This window comes from Polyodon spathula, chromosome 6 (assembly GCF_017654505.1).
Source record: "Polyodon spathula isolate WHYD16114869_AA chromosome 6, ASM1765450v1, whole genome shotgun sequence".
NCBI classification, from domain to species: Eukaryota; Metazoa; Chordata; class Actinopteri; order Acipenseriformes; family Polyodontidae; genus Polyodon; species Polyodon spathula.
The window spans coordinates 76,676,879-76,697,503 of NC_054539.1; the positions used below are offsets into that span (position 1 = coordinate 76,676,879).

Here is a 20,625-nt window from a genome sequence, read left to right on the forward strand (position 1 = left end):
CTGTTCTGGATGCCAGTCCCAGTGTTAACACCCAATTGGGCAGGGTCATAACAGAGGAAACAATACCCTGTTCATAGTAATAATCCAGTAACTCAGAGAACTCGATCATAGGTCAGGTTATATGAATAGCCAATAACCCTACTCTGTGTGGCCTGAAACAAGGCATGCCGTTTCAAATATAACCTGCAGAGACCAGCTTTTGTTTCAAATGTTTTAGAAAGACAGAAACAAGCTGTTAATTGGTGGGCAAAGATGAATGAAGTATTTATTTTAATAAATTGGCAAGCAATTATTTTTTTAATGTAGATGATTTGGACAGAAAGCACTTTACAAGATACAGGACTAGGGCGTGTGAATTATGCATCAGCTGTAGAGTCACTTACACTGTCTCACACGGAGCACAAGGTGTTAAGTGATTTGCTCAGAGTCACACAATGAGTCAGTGGCTGAGCTGGGATTTGAACTGAGGACTTCCTGGTTATAAGCCTGTTTCTTTAAACGCTGGACCACCCACCTCCTATAAGATTGGATGGCTGCATAGACAGTCAGGAAAACTATAAACCACATATTAATGCAGATATGAATGAACTTTTAGTTGAACATGTTGGGGTCTATTCAATTGATATAAACAGTGGTGGACCTAAACACAGCCACTGACAAAATAAACACGTGAAGATGAAGCATCTCATCAGTGGAACTACAGTGGAGTCTAGTAATTGTGGTGAACAAGAAATAGTGGAACATATATTCATGAAATGCAATACATATAATCAACAAAGAAACAGATTACATACATTTAAGGGATATAAAAATTTAAGTAGCATCAGTAAGTGATATTCTGAAGGTAGGAGAGAGAGAAATAAATAAAAATAAGGGAAAGATTATAAATAATGAAATATATATATAGTTATATATATATATATATATATATATATATATATATATATATATATATATATATATATATATATATATAAAGGTAGAGGGCGCGCATCATCTCCATTCAGAAAGCTTGCGCCAACAACCCCTAAAAAAGACTATTTTCAGTTGCATTACTCAATCGTAGCCAGCAGAGGGCGCTGTGAAACTGCAGAAGAGCGCAACGTACACGGTTCTGAGTGAGGTGTGTACACAAGAGAAGTACAGAAACACAGTTTGGAGGATGTGTTAATGTAGTAGAAACATTTTACATTACCTTTTACATTGTCATGTTTAAATATTTAAACCTGCTTAGCTAGTTTTAAACCTACTAACGCCAAGGTACACCCAGGCCCGCAGGATGTATGCGTTTCCTTTGGGTGTTTTTCATATCTCCGATTCTAAGATGTTCACGAAAATTCATTTTTTCTTTTATAGGAACATTTTTATATTACGTTGACTGCACTGTATTGTACTCGGATGTAAAATGTACCCAGCAGAATGGTAATGTTTCTACAAGAATGTGTTAGTGCGTGTTTTTGGAGATTCGTTAGAACTTACCATTCTTTTTGGATATTGAATTAGACCAGAGTGTTTATTATGTAAATATTAAACACATGATTTAATGACTTCATATGGTCATGGGACAGAGAGTGGAATGTCATGGGATGAGCAGCTTGTCAAAATAGGGGTTTCCCATCCCCATTGATGAGGAGTTGTTCTTTATATATATATATATATATATATATATATATATATATAAAATGACACACACTTCACGAATACATACACGGACTTACAAGCAGTCTGGTAGATACAGCGCTGCATGAAGAGCCAGCCGCTCGGCATTACTGTGCTTATCCTTCCCGATATCGTCACAGCCTTCTACCTCCGTTGTATTGGCTGTGAAGGAGCGCTAGGGTCCACCCACAAGCCGATTCTTGTGTTTCGGGGTTTCATGCGAATCTTGCAAAGCCTCCAGAAAGTAACAAGTTCTGAGAGCAGTGGTTCGAGCGCATGAGTGAGCTGGAAGAGTTTGCACTGCCGGTGTCTCTCTCCCTCTCTCTCCAGTCTTCTCACCTCTCTCCGACACTCAACTGGGAATTACATTTGTTCTGGAATCTTTTTTTTTCTTCTTTTTTGTGATGTGATCTTTTTAAACAATGCAACCGATCGAGATTTTAAAGCCAGCGAAAGCAGAGCACTGAGGAATTTATTTACTATGGGGATTTCAAATTCTTTAATGTAACACTTGCTGCTGGATGTGGATTTTCTTTCATTTCTTTCTGAATTGATGCCTTGCTGATCGGATGCAGCTATTGTGATTATTTGGAGCGCCTCGCGATGTGATTATGGAGCGCCTTCGTGGATATATATATAATATATCTATATATATATTATTTAACCTTCAAACAGACTTCCTGTGTCGGATGACTATATATATATATATATATATATATATATATATATAGATAATACTAATATATATATTTGACCGGATTCGAGGTTGACTTCGAGTCTATTTTACTAGATGCAGTAAGGAAAGATTATTCGGTAACCTTCAACATGACTTCTGTGTCTGGAAATAAGGACAGGGCTGCTGTGTCAGCCAGAAACCGAAAATATGGGGTATGTTTTGTACAGTGTATATGCAGACCCGTACAGAATGCTTGTTCACAGTGTATATGCAGACCCGTACAGAATGCTTGTTCACAGTGTATATGCAGGACCCGTACAGAATGCTTGTTCACAGTGTATATGCAGGACCCGTACAGAATGCTTGTTCACAGTGTATATGCAGGACCCGTACAGAATGCTTGTTCACAGTGTATATGCAGGACCCGTACAGAATGCTTGTTCACAGTGTATATGCAGGACCCGTACAGAATGCTTGTTCACAGTGTATATGCAGACCCGTACAGAATGCTTGTTCACAGTGTATAGGACCCGTACAGCAGACCCGTACAGAATGCTTGTTCACAGTGTATATGCAGGACCCGTACAGAATGCTTGTTCACAGTGTATATGCAGGACCCGTACAGAATGCTTGTTCACAGTGTATATGCAGGACCCGTACAGAATGCTTGTTCACAGTGTATATGCAGGACCCGTACAGAATGCTTGTTCACAGTGTATATGCAGGACCCGTACAGAATGCTTGTTCACAGTGTATATGCAGGACCCGTACAGAATGCTTGTTCACAGTGTATATGCAGGACCCGTACAGAATGCTTGTTCACAGTGTATATGCAGGACCCGTACAGAATGCTTGTTCACAGTGTATATGCAGGACCCGTACAGAATGCTTGTTCACAGTGTATATGCAGGACCCGTACAGAATGCTTGTTCACAGTGTATATGCAGGACCCGTACAGAATGCTTGTTCACAGTGTATATGCAGGACCCGTACAGAATGCTTGTTCACAGTGTATATGCAGGACCCGTACAGAATGCTTGTTCACAGTGTATATGCAGGACCCGTACAGAATGCTTGTTCACAGTGTATATGCAGGACCCGTACAGAATGCTTGTTCACAGTGTATATGCAGGACCCGTACAGAATGCTTGTTCACAGTGTATATGCAGGACCCGTACAGAATGCTTGTTCACAGTGTATATGCAGGACCCGTACAGAATGCTTGTTCACAGTGTATATGCAGGACCCGTACAGAATGCTTGTTCACAGTGTATATGCAGGACCCGTACAGAATGCTTGTTCACAGTGTATATGCAGGACCCGTACAGAATGCTTGTTCACAGTGTATATGCAGGACCCGTACAGAATGCTTGTTCACAGTGTATATGCAGGACCCGTACAGAATGCTTGTTCACAGTGTATATGCAGGACCCGTACAGAATGCTTGTTCACAGTGTATATGCAGGACCCGTACAGAATGCTTGTTCACAGTGTATATGCAGGACCCGTACAGAATGCTTGTTCACAGTGTATATGCAGGACCCGTACAGAATGCTTGTTCACAGTGTATATGCAGGACCCGTACAGAATGCTTGTTCACAGTGTATATGCAGGACCCGTACAGAATGCTTGTTCACAGTGTATATGCAGACCCGTACCCGTAGAATGCTTGTTCACAGTGTATATGCAGGACCCGTACAGAATGCTTGTTCACAGTGTATATGCAGGACCCGTACAGAATGCTTGTTCACAGTGTATATGCAGGACCCGTACAGAATGCTTGTTCACAGTGTATATGCAGGACCCGTACAGAATGCTTGTTCACAGTGTATATGCAGGACCCGTACAGAATGCTTGTTCACAGTGTATATGCAGACCCGTACAGAATGCTTGTTCACAGTGTATATGCAGGACCCGTACAGAATGCTTGTTCACAGTGTATATGCAGGACCCGTACAGAATGCTTGTTCACAGTGTATATGCAGGACCCGTACAGAATGCTTGTTCACAGTGTATATGCAGGACCCGTACAGAATGCTTGTTCACAGTGTATATGCAGGACCCGTACAGAATGCTTGTTCACAGTGTATATGCAGGACCCGTACAGAATGCTTGTTCACAGTGTATATGCAGGACCCGTACAGAATGCTTGTTCACAGTGTATATGCAGGACCCGTACAGAATGCTTGTTCACAGTGTATATGCAGGACCCGTACAGAATGCTTGTTCACAGTGTATATGCAGGACCCGTACAGAATGCTTGTTCACAGTGTATATGCAGGACCCGTACAGAATGCTTGTTCACAGTGTATATGCAGGACCCGTACAGAATGCTTGTTCACAGTGTATATGCAGGACCCGTACAGAATGCTTGTTCACAGTGTATATGCAGGACCCGTACAGAATGCTTGTTCACAGTGTATATGCAGGACCCGTACAGAATGCTTGTTCACAGTGTATATGCAGAATGCTTGTTCACCCCCGTACAGAATGCTTGTTCACAGTGTATATGCAGGACCCGTACAGAATGCTTGTTCACAGTGTATATGCAGGACCCGTACAGAATGCTTGTTCACAGTGTATATGCAGGACCCGTACAGAATGCTTGTTCACAGTGTATATGCTGGACCCGTACAGAATGCTTGTTCACAGTGTATATGCAGACCCGTACAGAATGCTTGTTCACAGTGTATATGCAGGACCCGTACAGAATGCTTGTTCACAGTGTATATGCAGGACCCGTACAGAATGCTTGTTCACAGTGTATATGCAGGACCCGTACAGAATGCTTGTTCACAGTGTATATGCAGGACCCGTACAGAATGCTTGTTCACAGTGTATATGCAGGACCCGTACAGAATGCTTGTTCACAGTGTATATGCAGGACCCGTACAGAATGCTTGTTCACAGTGTATGTACAGGACCCGTACAGAATGCTTGTTCACAGTGTATATGCAGGACCCGTACAGAATGCTTGTTCACAGTGTATATGCAGACCCGTACAGAATGCTTGTTCACAGTGTATATGCAGGACCCGTACAGAATGCTTGTTCACAGTGTATATGCAGGACCCGCACAGAATGCTTGTTCACAGTGTATATGCAGGACTCGTACAGAATGCTTGTTCACAGTGTATATGCAGGACCCGTACAGAATGCTTGTTCACAGTGTATATGCAGGACCCGTACAGAATGCTTGTTCACAGTGTATATGCAGGACCCGTACAGAATGCTTGTTCACAGGGTATATGCAGGACCCGTACAGAATGCTTGTTCACAGTGTATATGCAGGACCCGTACAGAATGCTTGTTCATGTTAACATGCTATTGCTACTTACTGGGTTGCATTTACTATTTTTCATCGGGATTTCACCAGGTTTCAGTTAGAGATAGGACCATGTACCTGCGTGGTTTTATTACATGAAACTAATTCACTTGCATGTTCTATCTAGGCAGCATTTGATCATGCATCATCTGTATCTTTAACAGTGTGTCCTTTATTCAGTGGGCTTTAATAAGAACTATATTGAACATGTGTAGATGATATAGCTCTGGCTTGATCGTTTTTGTTATTGATAAACGACTGCTTTTACCTGCCCTGAAAGAATAGTGGATATGACTGTATTGAACATCTATATAGGGACCCGGGATATCTATCGACAACTTCAGTTTCATGGGATGCATGTCTACATTGAGTCTTGTTGTATCCTCATAAGGTGTAACATAATGTAGACTATACAGTCTATGCCGATATCTTGTTAAAATGTTTAAATTAGATTTTGGGGATTTTAATTACACTGTATTCTCAATAGATGACAGAGGCTTTATCTCCGGCCAAGTCAGCCTCCTTCTCTCCGGAGACCTGGTATAGGAAAGCTTACGAAGAATCCCGAACCGGGAACCGTCCAGCCCCCGAAGGAGCTGGCTCAGTCCCGGGCTCGTCTGGAACCCCGTCCCCAGGGTCTGGCACTTCTTCCCCGGGATCATTTACCGGCTCCCCCGGCCCCACTTCCCCGGGAATTGGAACAGGCTCCCCTGGATCTTTGGGTGGGTCACCCGGGTTTGGGACTGGATCGCCCGGCTCTGGCAGCGGTAGCTCCCCTGGATCAGACCGAGGGATCTGGTGCGAGAACTGTAATGCAAGGCTGGTGGAGTTAAAAGGACAGGCGCTCAAATTACTGATCCCAGGACCCTTCTCTAGCAAGGTAGGAAATAATAATAATAAAAAAAAAAACATCTATGAAAAACTAAGAAACAAACAAACACACTTTCTCCCCAACTATTATTATAATATCTAATAAGTAATGATTTATTATAATAATAATAATAATAATAATAATAATAATAATAATAATAATAATAATAATAATAATAATAATAATAATAATAATGTGCAGTATTATCGCGTGTCATTCCTCATGTTATTTCATTATTACAGAAATCGAGTGCATACCATGCATGCATACCAATGGGTGCAGAAGTGATACCTCAGACGGATCGTGTTTCTCGTTGTGATGCTCTATGGCAGTTTAGAATTGTATTCTTTACCTTTCCTAATTGAATTAAGGAGCAAAATGACATTTTCAATGGCACTGACGGATATACAGTACGCAAGTGTTTAAATACAAATACGATCCTGTTTTTACATGACAGCCGTACATATTAGCATGGAAACAGCCGACCACAACAATCGTACGCGCTGAATTCCAGTTTGTGTTTGTGTTGCGGTGCAAAGCAATTCTTGCTATCAGACCCTAATATTTGCAAAGCCAGATCAAAGCGCATCCAAGCGCTGTTGGAAGCATTTTCGAAGTATTTGAAAACAGCGAGACACAGAATCCGACTCAAATTCCGGAGCTCGGAGTGTATTTTTTAAATTTTTTTTTTTTTTATGTGTAATCATCTTTCAGGTTAGAGGTGTGAACCTTAACATCTTTAACTGGAGTCGAGCTCCATGCAAACGTAAACCGGTATAATGCGGTTATGTCCTATCCGTCAATAGCGAACATGGCCAGTGATGGATTTGTGTGATTATAATTCCAGCGCTTATCATTTCAGCGAATAAAGGGTTATCACTTAGTTCAGGTTTTTTTTTGCTTCACGCAGTCGTTTTTCAGACCATGCAGGATTAAGGGTATTATGAGTTGAGCAATACTAAATAAAGCATAACAAGAAATTCTTTAGAAAAAAAGGCTCAGTCGTCAGGGTACTAAACTCCTCATGCAAACCCAGCCCAACACTAGGGGCACTATGACATTTAGTGTGTTTTCTTGAAAACTGTGTTTCCAATCCAGCTCTATCCTTACGTTTTATTGATTGATATAATTCATGCATTAGCCATATAACTGAAGGTGCTGTTCTCAGTGAGCTCAGTGTCAGGAGCTAAGCATAGTCTGCAGTGTAGTTCTACTTGGAGAGACACCTAATACAATGTATCAGTGAATCTGTGTGTGTGTGTATATAATATATAGATGGAATTCTTTCAGTTCACAATGTCCCCAGCTGTAAATAGGATGACTCCTATTAAATACCCACGTGGGGGTTTAAAAACCTCTGTTTCCAGTGGGTGCTTATGGTGTACTGAGATCCTAGGGCTAGTTTTTTAAGATACATTAAGTTATGTTGTAAATATTTACACTGCCAATAGCAGTGGGAAGTAAAGGACTGGTTTTGTAACTGTGACTGGCCTCATTACCAGGACTTGCCATGCTTCTGTAATACGTTGTTAGGTTGTTGATCATTATGGCTACAGGTGTAGTCAGTGACACAGAAGGCAAGTGTTAACAGTGAAGCTGGTGTGCTCTGTGTTAACAGTGCTGAAGCTGGTGTGCTCTGTGTTAACAGTGCTGAAGCTGGTGTGCTCTGTGTTAACAGTGCTGAAGCTGGTGTGCTCTGTGTTAACAGTGCTGAAGCTGGTGTGCTCTGTGTTAACAGTGCTGAAGCTGGTGTGCTCTGTGTTAACAGTGCTGAAGCTGGTGTGCTCTGTGTTAACAGTGAAGCTGGTGTGCTCTGTGTTAACAGTGCTGAAGCTGGTGTGCTCTGTGTTAACAGTGCTGAAGCTGGTGTGCTCTGTGTTAACAGTGCTGAAGCTGGTGTGCTCTGTGTTAACAGTGCTGAAGCTGGTGTGCTCTGTGTTAACAGTGCTGAAGCTGGTGTGCTCTGTGTTAACAGTGCTGAAGCTGGTGTGCTCTGTGTTAACAGTGCTGAAGCTGGTGTGCTCTGTGTTAACAGTGAAGCTGGTGTGCTCTGTGTTAACAGTGTTGAAGCTGGTGTGCTCTGTGTTAACAGTGTTGAAGCTGGTGTGCTCTGTGTTAACAGTGTTGAAGCTGGTGTGCTCTGTGTTAACAGTGCTGAAGCTGGTGTGCTCTGTGTTAACAGTGAAGCTGGTGTGCTTTGTGTTAACAGTGCTGAAGCTGGTGTGCTCTGTGTTAACAGTGAAGCTGGTGTGCTCTGTGTTAACAGCGCTGAAGCTGGTGTGCTCTGTGTTAACAGTGCTGAAGCTGGTGTGCTCTGTGTTAACAGTGCTGAAGCTGGTGTGCTCTGTGTTAACAGTGTTGAAGCTGGTGTGCTCTGTGTTAACAGTGCTGAAGCTGGTGTGCTCTGTGTTAACAGTGTTGAAGCTGGTGTGCTCTGTGTTAACAGTGTTGAAGCTGGTGTGCTCTGTGTTAACAGTGCTGAAGCTGGTGTGCTCTGTGTTAACAGTGTTGAAGCTGGTGTGCTCTGTGTTAACAGTGTTGAAGCTGGTGTGCTCTGTGTTAACAGTGCTGAAGCTGGTGTGCTCTGTGTTAACAGTGCTGAAGCTGGTGTGCTCTGTGTTAACAGTGTTGAAGCTGGTGTGCTCTGTGTTAACAGTGCTGAAGCTGGTGTGCTCTGTGTTAACAGTGTTGAAGCTGGTGTGCTCTGTGTTAACAGTGCTGAAGCTGGTGTGCTCTGTGTTAACAGTGCTGAAGCTGGTGTGCTCTGTGTTAACAGTGTTGAAGCTGGTGTGCTCTGTGTTAACAGTGCTGAAGCTGGTGTGCTCTGTGTTAACAGTGCTGAAGCTGGTGTGCTCTGTGTTAACAGTGCTGAAGCTGGTGTGCTCTGTGTTAACAGTGTTGAAGCTGGTGTGCTCTGTGTTAACAGTGCTGAAGCTGGTGTGCTCTGTGTTAACAGTGTTGAAGCTGGTGTGCTCTGTGTTAACAGTGAAGCTGGTGTGCTCTGTGTTAACAGTGTTGAAGCTGGTGTGCTCTGTGTTAACAGTGCTGAAGCTGGTGTGCTCTGTGTTAACAGTGTTGAAGCTGGTGTGCTCTGTGTTAACAGTGTTGAAGCTGGTGTGCTCTGTGTTAACAGTGTTGAAGCTGGTGTGCTCTGTGTTAACAGTGTTGAAGCTGGTGTGCTCTGTGTTAACAGTGTTGAAGCTGGTGTGCTCTGTGTTAACAGTGCTGAAGCTGGTGTGCTCTGTGTTAACAGTGCTGAAGCTGGTGTGCTCTGTGTTAACAGTGTTGAAGCTGGTGTGCTCTGTGTTAACAGCTGGTGTGCTCTGTGTTAACAGCGCTGAAGCTGGTGTGCTCTGTGTTAATAGTGAAGCTGGTGTGCTCTGTGTTAACAGTGCTGAAGCTGGTGTGCTCTGTGTTAACAGTGTTGAAGCTGGTGTGCTCTGTGTTAACAGTGTTGAAGCTGGTGTGCTCTGTGTTAACAGTGAAGCTGGTGTGCTCTGTGTTAACAGTGTTGAAGCTGGTGTGCTCTGTGTTAACAGTGCTGAAGCTGGTGTGCTCTGTGTTAACAGTGTTGAAGCTGGTGTGCTCTGTGTTAACAGTGCTGAAGCTGGTGTGCTCTGTGTTAACAGTGCTGAAGCTGGTGTGCTCTGTGTTAACAGTGCTGAAGCTGGTGTGCTCTGTGTTAACAGTGCTGAAGCTGGTGTGCTCTGTGTTAACAGTGTTGAAGCTGGTGTGCTCTGTGTTAACAGTGCTGAAGCTGGTGTGCTCTGTGTTAACAGTGTTGAAGCTGGTGTGCTCTGTGTTAACAGTGCTGAAGCTGGTGTGCTCTGTGTTAACAGTGCTGAAGCTGGTGTGCTCTGTGTTAACAGTGAAGCTGGTGTGCTCTGTGTTAACAGTGTTGAAGCTGGTGTGCTCTGTGTTAACAGTGTTGAAGCTGGTGTGCTCTGTGTTAACAGTGCTGAAGCTGGTGTGCTCTGTGTTAACAGTGCTGAAGCTGGTGTGCTCTGTGTTAACAGTGTTGAAGCTGGTGTGCTCTGTGTTAACAGTGTTGAAGCTGGTGTGCTCTGTGTTAACAGTGAAGCTGGTGTGCTCTGTGTTAACAGTGTTGAAGCTGGTGTGCTCTGTGTTAACAGTGAAGCTGGTGTGCTCTGTGTTAACAGTGCTGAAGCTGGTGTGCTCTGTGTTAACAGTGCTGAAGCTGGTGTGCTCTGTGTTAACAGTGCTGAAGCTGGTGTGCTCTGTGTTAACAGCGCTGAAGCTGGTGTGCTCTGTGTTAACAGTGCTGAAGCTGGTGTGCTCTGTGTTAACAGTGTTGAAGCTGGTGTGCTCTGTGTTAACAGTGTTGAAGCTGGTGTGCTCTGTGTTAATAGTGAAGCTGGTGTGCTCTGTGTTAACAGTGTTGAAGCTGGTGTGCTCTGTGTTAACAGTGTTGAAGCTGGTGTGCTCTGTGTTAACAGTGTTGAAGCTGGTGTGCTCTGTGTTAACAGTGCTGAAGCTGGTGTGCTCTGTGTTAACAGTGTTGAAGCTGGTGTGCTCTGTGTTAATAGTGTTGAAGCTGGTGTGCTCTGTGTTAACAGTGTTGAAGCTGGTGTGCTCTGTGTTAACAGTGTTGAAGCTGGTGTGCTCTGTGTTAACAGTGTTGAAGCTGGTGTGCTCTGTGTTAACAGTGCTGAAGCTGGTGTGCTCTGTGTTAACAGTGTTGAAGCTGGTGTGCTCTGTGTTAACAGTGTTGAAGCTGGTGTGCTCTGTGTTAACAGTGAAGCTGGTGTGCTCTGTGTTAACAGTGCTGAAGCTGGTGTGCTCTGTGTTAACAGTGAAGCTGGTGTGCTCTGTGTTAACAGTGTTGAAGCTGGTGTGCTCTGTGTTAACAGTGTTGAAGCTGGTGTGCTCTGTGTTAACAGTGTTGAAGCTGGTGTGCTCTGTGTTAACAGTGCTGAAGCTGGTGTGCTCTGTGTTAACAGTGCTGAAGCTGGTGTGCTCTGTGTTAACAGTGCTGAAGCTGGTGTGCTCTGTGTTAACAGTGAAGCTGGTGTGCTCTGTGTTAACAGTGAAGCTGGTGTGCTCTGTGTTAACAGTGTTGAAGCTGGTGTGCTCTGTGTTAACAGTGAAGCTGGTGTGCTCTGTGTTAACAGTGCTGAAGCTGGTGTGCTCTGTGTTAACAGTGCTGAAGCTGGTGTGCTCTGTGTTAACAGTGAAGCTGGTGTGCTCTGTGTTAACAGTGCTGAAGCTGGTGTGCTCTGTGTTAACAGTGCTGAAGCTGGTGTGCTCTGTGTTAACAGTGCTGAAGCTGGTGTGCTCTGTGTTAACAGTGCTGAAGCTGGTGTGCTCTGTGTTAACAGTGCTGAAGCTGGTGTGCTCTGTGTTAACAGTGTTGAAGCTGGTGTGCTCTGTGTTAACAGTGTTGAAGCTGGTGTGCTCTGTGTTAACAGTGCTGAAGCTGGTGTGCTCTGTGTTAACAGTGCTGAAGCTGGTGTGCTCTGTGTTAACAGTGTTGAAGCTGGTGTGCTCTGTGTTAACAGTGCTGAAGCTGGTGTGCTCTGTGTTAACAGTGTTGAAGCTGGTGTGCTCTGTGTTAACAGTGTTGAAGCTGGTGTGCTCTGTGTTAACAGTGCTGAAGCTGGTGTGCTCTGTGTTAACAGTGTTGAAGCTGGTGTGCTCTGTGTTAACAGTGCTGAAGCTGGTGTGCTCTGTGTTAACAGTGCTGAAGCTGGTGTGCTCTGTGTTAACAGTGTTGAAGCTGGTGTGCTCTGTGTTAACAGTGAAGCTGGTGTGCTCTGTGTTAACAGTGCTGAAGCTGGTGTGCTCTGTGTTAACAGTGCTGAAGCTGGTGTGCTCTGTGTTAACAGTGTTGAAGCTGGTGTGCTCTGTGTTAACAGTGCTGAAGCTGGTGTGCTCTGTGTTAACAGTGCTGAAGCTGGTGTGCTCTGTGTTAACAGTGTTGAAGCTGGTGTGCTCTGTGTTAACAGTGAAGCTGGTGTGCTCTGTGTTAACAGTGCTGAAGCTGGTGTGCTCTGTGTTAACAGTGCTGAAGCTGGTGTGCTCTGTGTTAACAGTGCTGAAGCTGGTGTGCTCTGTGTTAACAGTGAAGCTGGTGTGCTCTGTGTTAACAGTGCTGAAGCTGGTGTGCTCTGTGTTAACAGTGCTGAAGCTGGTGTGCTCTGTGTTAACAGTGCTGAAGCTGGTGTGCTCTGTGTTAACAGTGAAGCTGGTGTGCTCTGTGTTAACAGTGTTGAAGCTGGTGTGCTCTGTGTTAACAGTGCTGAAGCTGGTGTGCTCTGTGTTAACAGTGTTGAAGCTGGTGTGCTCTGTGTTAACAGTGCTGAAGCTGGTGTGCTCTGTGTTAACAGTGCTGAAGCTGGTGTGCTCTCCTGTTATACGAATAGGACAATAGTAACGTACCCTATGTCAAGAGAAACAATATGCAGTGCGACGATGACAATATAACGTACCCTTTGTCGGGTGAAGCTGGTGTGCTCTTTGTTAACAGTGCTGAAGCTGGTGTGCTTTGTGTTAACTTTGCTGAAGCTGGTGTGCTTTGTGTTAACAGTGCTGAAGCTGGTATTGCACTGTGTTAACAGCGCTGTTATATTGCATGGGATACAGCAGCATTGCCCTGTTATACTGAATAGGATACAGCATCACTGTACTGTTATATTGCATGGGATACAGCAGCACTGTCCTGTTATATTGCATGGGATACAGCAGCATTGCCTTTTTATACTGAATAGGATACAGCATCACTGTACTGTTATATTGCATGGGATACAGCATCACTGTCCTGTTATATTGCATGGGATACAGCAGCATTGTCCTGTTATATTGCACGGGATACAGCAGCATTGCCCTGTTAAACTGAATAGGATACAGCAGCACTGTCCTGTTATATTGCATGGGATACAGCAGCATTGTCCTGTCATATTGCTTCACATGTCTGGGGTGAATGCACTGAAAGCTTGATGTCATTGAAAGCTGAAGGTCCTGATTGTTCAGCTGCTCAGACCCCCAGTGCCTCCACAGTCACTCTTACTGCTTATTTATCATTTTAATGGAGCCTCAGTCATACAGGACAAGCAGAGACTGCTCTGCAGAGTGCAAAACCAAAGCCTCTGATGAACGCTTCAAAATCACACAGGACAAGCAGAGAATCCTCTGCGGTGTGCAAAACCAAAGCTGCTGATGAACGCTTCAAAATCACACAGGACAAGCAGAGAATCCTCTGCGGTGTGCAAAACCAAAGCTGCTGATGAACACTTCAAAATCATACAGGACAAGCAGAGAATCCTCTGCAGTGTGCAAAACCAAAGCTGCTGATGCACGCTTCAAAATCACACAGGACAAGCAGAGAATCCTCTGCGGTGTGCAAAACCAAAGCTGCTGATGCACGCTTCAAAATCATAGGACAAGCAGAGAATCCTCTGGACAAGCAGAGAATCCTCTGCAGTGTGCAAAACCAAAGCTGCTGATGAACGCTTCAAAATCACAGGACAAGCACCTCTGCAGTGTGCAAAACCAAAGCTGCTGATGAATCTTCAAAATCACAGGACAAGCAGAGAATCTGCAGTGTGCAAAACCAAAGCTGCTGATGAACGCTTCAAAATCACAGGACAAGCACCTCTGCAGTGTGCAAAACCAAAGCTGCTGATGAACGCTTCAAAATCACACAGGACAAGCAGAGAATCCTCTGCAGTGTGCAAAACCAAAGCTGCTGATGAACGCTTCAAAATCACACAGGACAAGCAGAGAATCCTCTGCAGTGTGCAAAACCAAAGCTGCTGATGAACGCTTCAAAATCACACAGGACAAGCAGAGAATCCTCTGCAGTGTGCAAAACCAAAGCTGCTGATGAACGCTTCAAAATCACACAGGACAAGCAGAGAATCCTCTGCGGTGTGCAAAACCAAAGCTGCTGATGAACGCTTCAAAATCACACAGGACAAGCAGAGAATCCTCTGCAGTGTGCAAAACCAAAGCTGCTGATGAACGCTTCAAAATCACAGGACAAGCAGAGAATCCTCTGCAGTGTGCAAAACCAAAGCTGCTGATGAACGCTTCAAAATCACACAGGACAAGCAGATAATCCTCTGCAGTGTGCAAAACCAAAGCTGCTGATGTGTGCTTCAAAATCACAGGACAAGCACCTCTGCAGTGTGCAAAATCAAAGCTGCTGATGAACGCTTCAAAATCACACAGGACAAGCAGATAATCCTCTGCAGTGTGCAAAACCAAAGCTGCTGATGTGTGCTTCAAAATCACAGGACAAGGACAAGCAGTGTGCAAAATCAAAGCTGCTGATGAACGCTTCAAAATCACACAGGACAAGCAGAGAATCCTCTGCAGTGTGCAAAACCAAAGCTGCTGATGAATGCTTCAAAATCACAGGACAAGCAGAGAATCCTCTGCGGTGTGCAAAACCAAAGCTGCTGATGAACGCTTCAAAATCACACAGGACAAGCAGATAATCCTCTGCAGTGTGCAAAACCAAAGCTGCTGATGTGTGCTTCAAAATCACAGGACAAGCACCTCTGCAGTGTGCAAAACCAAAGCTGCTGATGAACGCTTCAAAATCACACAGGACAAGCAGATAATCCTCTGCAGTGTGCAAAACCAAAGCTGCTGATGTGTGCTTCAAAATCACAGGACAAGCACCTCTGCAGTGTGCAAAATCAAAGCTGCTGATGAACACTTCAAAATCACACAGGACAAGCAGAGAATCCTCTGCAATGTGCAAAACCAAAGCTGCTGATGAACACTTCAAAATCATACAGGACAAGCAGAGAATCCTCTGCAGTGTGCAAAACCAAAGCTGCTGATGTGTGCTTCAAAATCACAGGACAAGCACCTCTGCAGTGTGCAAAATCAAAGCTGCTGATGAACACTTCAAAATCACACAGGACAAGCAGAGAATCCTCTGCAGTGTTCAAAACCAAAGCTGCTGATGAACGCTTCAAAATCACACAGGACAAGCAGAGAATCCTCTGCAGTGTGCAAAACCAAAGCTGCTGATGTGTGCTTCAGAATCACAGGACAAGCACCTCTGCAGTGTGCAAAATCAAAGCTGCTGATGAACGCTTCAAAATCACACAGGACAAGCAGAGAATCCTCTGCAGTGTGCAATTGCAAGTCATGGGCTTGGAGCTATGCAGACCTCTGAAGAATATACAAATCCACTTACCTGATAAAAACAGATATTTAAATGATTGCAATATTCCGGCATCAGATGGCATTATGCCACTAGAATAAAGGTAAAAAATAACACTATAAAGGAAATGTGATTTATTTATTTATTTTTAAGCCACAAATATCCATCTTTAATTTGGTGCTACAATAATTGCAGAATGGAATCTACAGCCACGTCTTGGTTCTCAGATGGAGATGCATTCAGACTGCATTGTAAGGCTAAATGCTTCTTCTAAGTGTTTGGCAAACAGATGTTTCTTTAAAAAAAAAAGCTTTATTTTAGGGTCCCTGGCTTTTTCTTTGGTGCAAAGCCAGTAATATGTCTCAAGTTTCAGCCATAATGGTAGCATACACCTTTTATTGCAAGCAGCTACTAAAAGGAAAGGGGCAGTTAAATCAGTATTGTGCTGAAAGGGTAGAGGTCAGCTGTGCCGGGGGGGAGGGAGAAAGGGAGGGGAAGGAGCAGTTGGAAGGAGGGGGGAGAGAGGGAGGGAGGGGAAGGAGCAGTTGGAGAGAGGGAGGGAGGGGAAGGAGCAGTTGGAAGGAGAGGGGGAGAGAGGGAGGGAGGGGAAGGAGCAGTTGGAAGGGGAGGAGGGAGAGAGGGAGGGAGGGGAAGGAGCAGTTGGAGAGAGGGAGGGAGGGGAAGGAGCAGTTGGAAGGGGAGGAGGGAGAGAGGGAAGGAGGGGAAGGAGCAGTTGGAGAGAGGGAGGGAGGGGAAGGAGCAGTTGGAAGGAGGGGGGAGAGAGGGAGGGAGGGGAAGGAGCAGTTGGAGAGAGGAAGGGAGGGGAAGGAGCAGTTGGAAGGGGAGGAGGGAGAGAGGGAGGGAGGGGAAGGAGCAGTTGGAGAGAGGGAGGGAGGGGAAGGAGCAGTTGGAGAGAGGGAGGGAGGGGAAGGAGCAGTTGGAGAGAGGGAGGGAGGGGAAGGAGCAGTTGGAGAGAGGGAGGGAGGGGAAGGAGCAGTTGGAAGGGGAGGAGGGAGAGAGGGAGGGAGGGGAAGGAGCAGTTGGAGAGAGGGAGGGAGGGGAAGGAGCAGTTGGAAGGGGAGGGAGAGAGGCAGGGGGAAGGAGCAGGGGAAGGAGCAGTTGGAGAGAGGGAGGGAGGGGAATGAGCAGTTGGAAGGAGGGGGGAGAGAGGGAGGCAGTTGAAGGAGCAGTTGGAAGGGGAGGAGGGAGAGAGGGAGGGAAGGGAAGGGGCAGTTGGAAGGGGAGGAGGGAGAGAGGGAGGGAGGGGAAGGAGCAGTTGGAGAGAGGGAGGGAGGGGAAGGAGCAGTTGGAAGGGGAGGAGGGAGGGACGGGAAGGAGCAGTTGGAGAGAGGGAGGGAGGGGAAGGAGCAGTTGGAAGGGGAGGAGGGAGAGAGGGAGGGAAGGAGAGATGAAGGAGAGAGGGGTGCTGTTTATAACATTGACATCGCCTTATTCTCAGTTTGATGTGTGTTGGGACAGTGTGAAAGACATGACCTGTGGTCCTTTCTGCTTCATGTTTCAGTGCTGAGGTATTGACGTCTGCTCGGGTCATATTCTATCTCTTAATATCTAATAACAATAAGTACATTATTGAATAGTTTTTTTTTTGTTTTAGTTGCTGATGTTTCGGGTAAAAGGACCATTGTTGAAGACCATTGTAGAGTTTTCCAAATAACGCTTTGTTTTACTGTATTATTCTAGTTTCTGAAAGCATCCATCTATTACTCAACAGTGCTGCATATATTCAATACATCAGCATAACAACAAAAAGTTGATACACTATAATGCTGATTGTATTTTACATTTAGATCCCACAAGGGGTCACTGTGTGGATTGCCATAGATGTCTATTCAGGGGTGGCATTTATTGAACCTGGATTCAGTGGTTGTTTCTTTTTTAACTACTGTTAATTAGTGCTAGAGATGGAAAGAGAAAAATCTAGATTGCAGAGTTGTCAAGAACAACGGAATAAACGAGTCAACCCAGGCATGTAGAGACTGTGGCAAGAGACAGCATTTAGGAACAGGCATCTAGAGACTGGCAAGAGACAGCACTTAGGAACAGGCATCTAGAGACTGGCAAGGGACAGCACTTAGGAACAGGCATCTAGAGACTGGCAAGAGACAGCACTTAGGAACAGGCATCTAGAGACTGTGGCAAGAGATAGCACTTAGGAACAGGCATCTAGAGACTGGCAAGAGACAGCATTTAGGATCAGGCATCTAGAGACAGTGGCAAGAGACAGCACTTAGGAACAGACATCTAGAGACTGGCAAGGGACAGCACTTAGGAACAGGCATCTAGAGACTGGCAAGAGACAGCACTTAGGAACAGACATCTAGAGACTGGCAAGAGACAGCACTTAGGAACAGACATCTAGAGACTGGCAAGGGACAGCACTTAGGAACAGGCATCTAGAGATGTTTCACTTTATGTTGTATGGTGTTGAGGCTGTGCAGTATATATTTCATTCTGTGTTGTGTGAATTTGTTTTATTGGAGAGCAGAGAGCATGGTGTTGAGGCTGTGCAGTATATATTTCATTCTGTGTTGTGTGAATTTGTTTTATTGGAGAGCAGAGAGCATGGTGTTGAGGCTGTGCAGTATATATTTCATTCTGTGTTGTGTGAATTTGTTTTATTGGAGAGCAGAGAGCATGGTGTTGAGGCTGTGCAGTATATATTTCATTCTGTGTTGTGTGAATTGGTTTTATTGGAGAGCAGAAAGCATGGTGTTGAGGCTGTGCAGTGTATATTTCATTCTGTTTTGTGTGAATTTGTTTTATTGGAGAGCAGAGAGCATGGTGTTGAGGCTGTGCAGTATATATTTCATTCTGTGTTGTGTGAATTTGTTTTATTGGAGAGCAGAGAGCACGGTGTTGGCTGTGCAGTATATATTTCATTCTGTGTTTTGTGAATTTGTTTTATTGGAGAGCAGAGAGCATGGTGTTGAGGCTGTGTAGTATATATTTCATTCTGTGTTTTGTGAATTTTTTTTATTGGAGAGCAGAGAGCATGGTGTTGAGGCTGTGCAGTATATATTTCATTCTGTGTTGTGTGAATTTGTTTTATTGGAGAGCAGAGAGCATGGTGTTGAGGCTGTGCAGTATATATTTCATTCTGTGTTGTGTGAATTTGTTTTATTGGAGAGCAGAGAGCATGGTGTTGAGGCTGTGCAGTATATATTTCATTCTGTGTTGTGTGAATTTGTTTTATTGGAGAGCAGAGAGCATGGTGTTGAGGCTGTGCAGTATATATTTCATTCTGTGTTGTGTGAATTTGTTTTATTGGAGAGCAGAGAGCATGGTGTTGAGGCTGTGCAGTATATATTTCATTCTGTTTTGTGTGAATTTGTTTTATTGGAGAGCAGAGAGCACGGTGTTGAGCTGTGCAGTATATATTTCATTCTGTTTTGTGTGAATTTGTTTTATTGGAGAGCAGAGAGCATGGTGTTGAGGCTGTGCAGTATATATTTCATTCTGTGTTGTGTGAATTTGTTTTATTGGAGAGCAGAGAGCATGGTGTTGAGGCTGTGCAGTATATATTTCATTCTGTGTTTTGTGAATTTGTTTTATTGGAGAGCAGAGAGCATGGTGTTGAGGCTGTGTAGTATATATTTCATTCTGTGTTTTGTGAATTTGTTTTATTGGAGAGCAGAGAGCATGGTGTTGAGGCTGTGCAGTATATATTTCATTCTGTGTTGTGTGAATTTGTTTTATTGGAGAGCAGAGAGCATGGTGTTGAGGCTGTGCAGTATATATATATATATATATATATATATATATATATATATATATATATTGGTGTTGAGTCTGTGCAGTACACATTTCATTCTGTGTTGTGTAAGAGGTTTGATGCCCTGTGGATAGCAGCTTGGGAAGTAGTTTGGTAGTAGTAATCAGTGATTAGTCATGGCTTTTCAAAATAAGATTGAAGTAGCGACTGCAGGAAATTGAGTTGCGTGTTACTGCGCTAATCCTGGTAATTTGCTTCGTGGTACTGAGATCAGCTGTGACTCAGCAAATCCAGTCTGTAACGAGACAGTCCGGACACTCCACTTGGGCATCACTGATAATAACGGCTAAATGGGCTTAATATTGATTATTTACCCGTTTATTTATCATCACTATTTCACTACTTCAGAATGAAACAGCATCATGACGGTTGCCCTCCCAGTAGATTAAAGCTGTTTTGTGTGATCCTTTGGGTAAACATCATCACTGAGCCATGTTTGAAATGTTGTTTGCCCCTATAGACAATACATCTGGAGTGTCAAATCAGAGCTCCATCCTTCAGCTTGTTTTTAATATTCTCATTCTACCGAAAAGGGCCATTTCAGTGCCCACAGTAAATATGAAGCTTATCACAGAACTCATTTCTGTTTTCTGTTGGGCAGGGCGTGCCTAAGATAAATCGACTGTATTTGAAGACCGTGTTGCCATGACAACAGTTTGAAACATCATCTTTGCAGCTGTTCAGTTTGTTGTGCTGGTGATGGCAGAACTGTGTTATTATTATTATTATTATTATTATTATTATTATTTGATTGTGTGGAATAGCTTGACAGCCTATTACTGTAACACACGAGGTGGACAATAATAATGACATCGACACGGTAAATTAAACACATAATAAAATGTGAAGCCCATTTCTTTTTTTCTTTTTTTTTAAAATAAATTTAGTCTTTGCCAATTTTTTTATTTATTTTTTTTTTCCCAATTTGAAATGGCCAATTATTATTTAGGCTCAGCTCACCGCTACCATGCCTGCGCTGACTCGGGAGCGGCAAAGACGAACACGCGCTGTCCTCCGAAGCGTGTGCCGTCAGCCGACCGCTTCTTTACACACAGCAGACTCACCTTGCAGCCATCCAGGAGCTACAGCGTTGGAGGACATCGCAGCTCCCGGGCAGCTAACAGGCAAGCCCGCAGGCGCCCAGCCAGACTACAGGGGTCGCT

The 20,625-nt window shown here is 44.3% G+C and overlaps 1 protein-coding gene across 1 annotated transcript in view; it reads left to right on the forward strand.

The window, feature by feature from the left end:
- Positions 1–2,424: 2,424 nt before the first annotated feature.
- Positions 2,425–20,625, forward strand: part of LOC121317654 (kinesin-like protein KIF26B) — a 164,925-nt gene continuing 146,724 nt past the window's right edge. The window contains exons 1-2 of the mRNA XM_041253820.1: positions 2,425–2,547; positions 6,147–6,539. Of these exons, the coding sequence (XP_041109754.1) occupies positions 2,485–2,547; positions 6,147–6,539 (456 nt within the window). The 5' untranslated portion in view covers positions 2,425–2,484. The remainder of the gene's footprint in view (positions 2,548–6,146; positions 6,540–20,625) is intronic.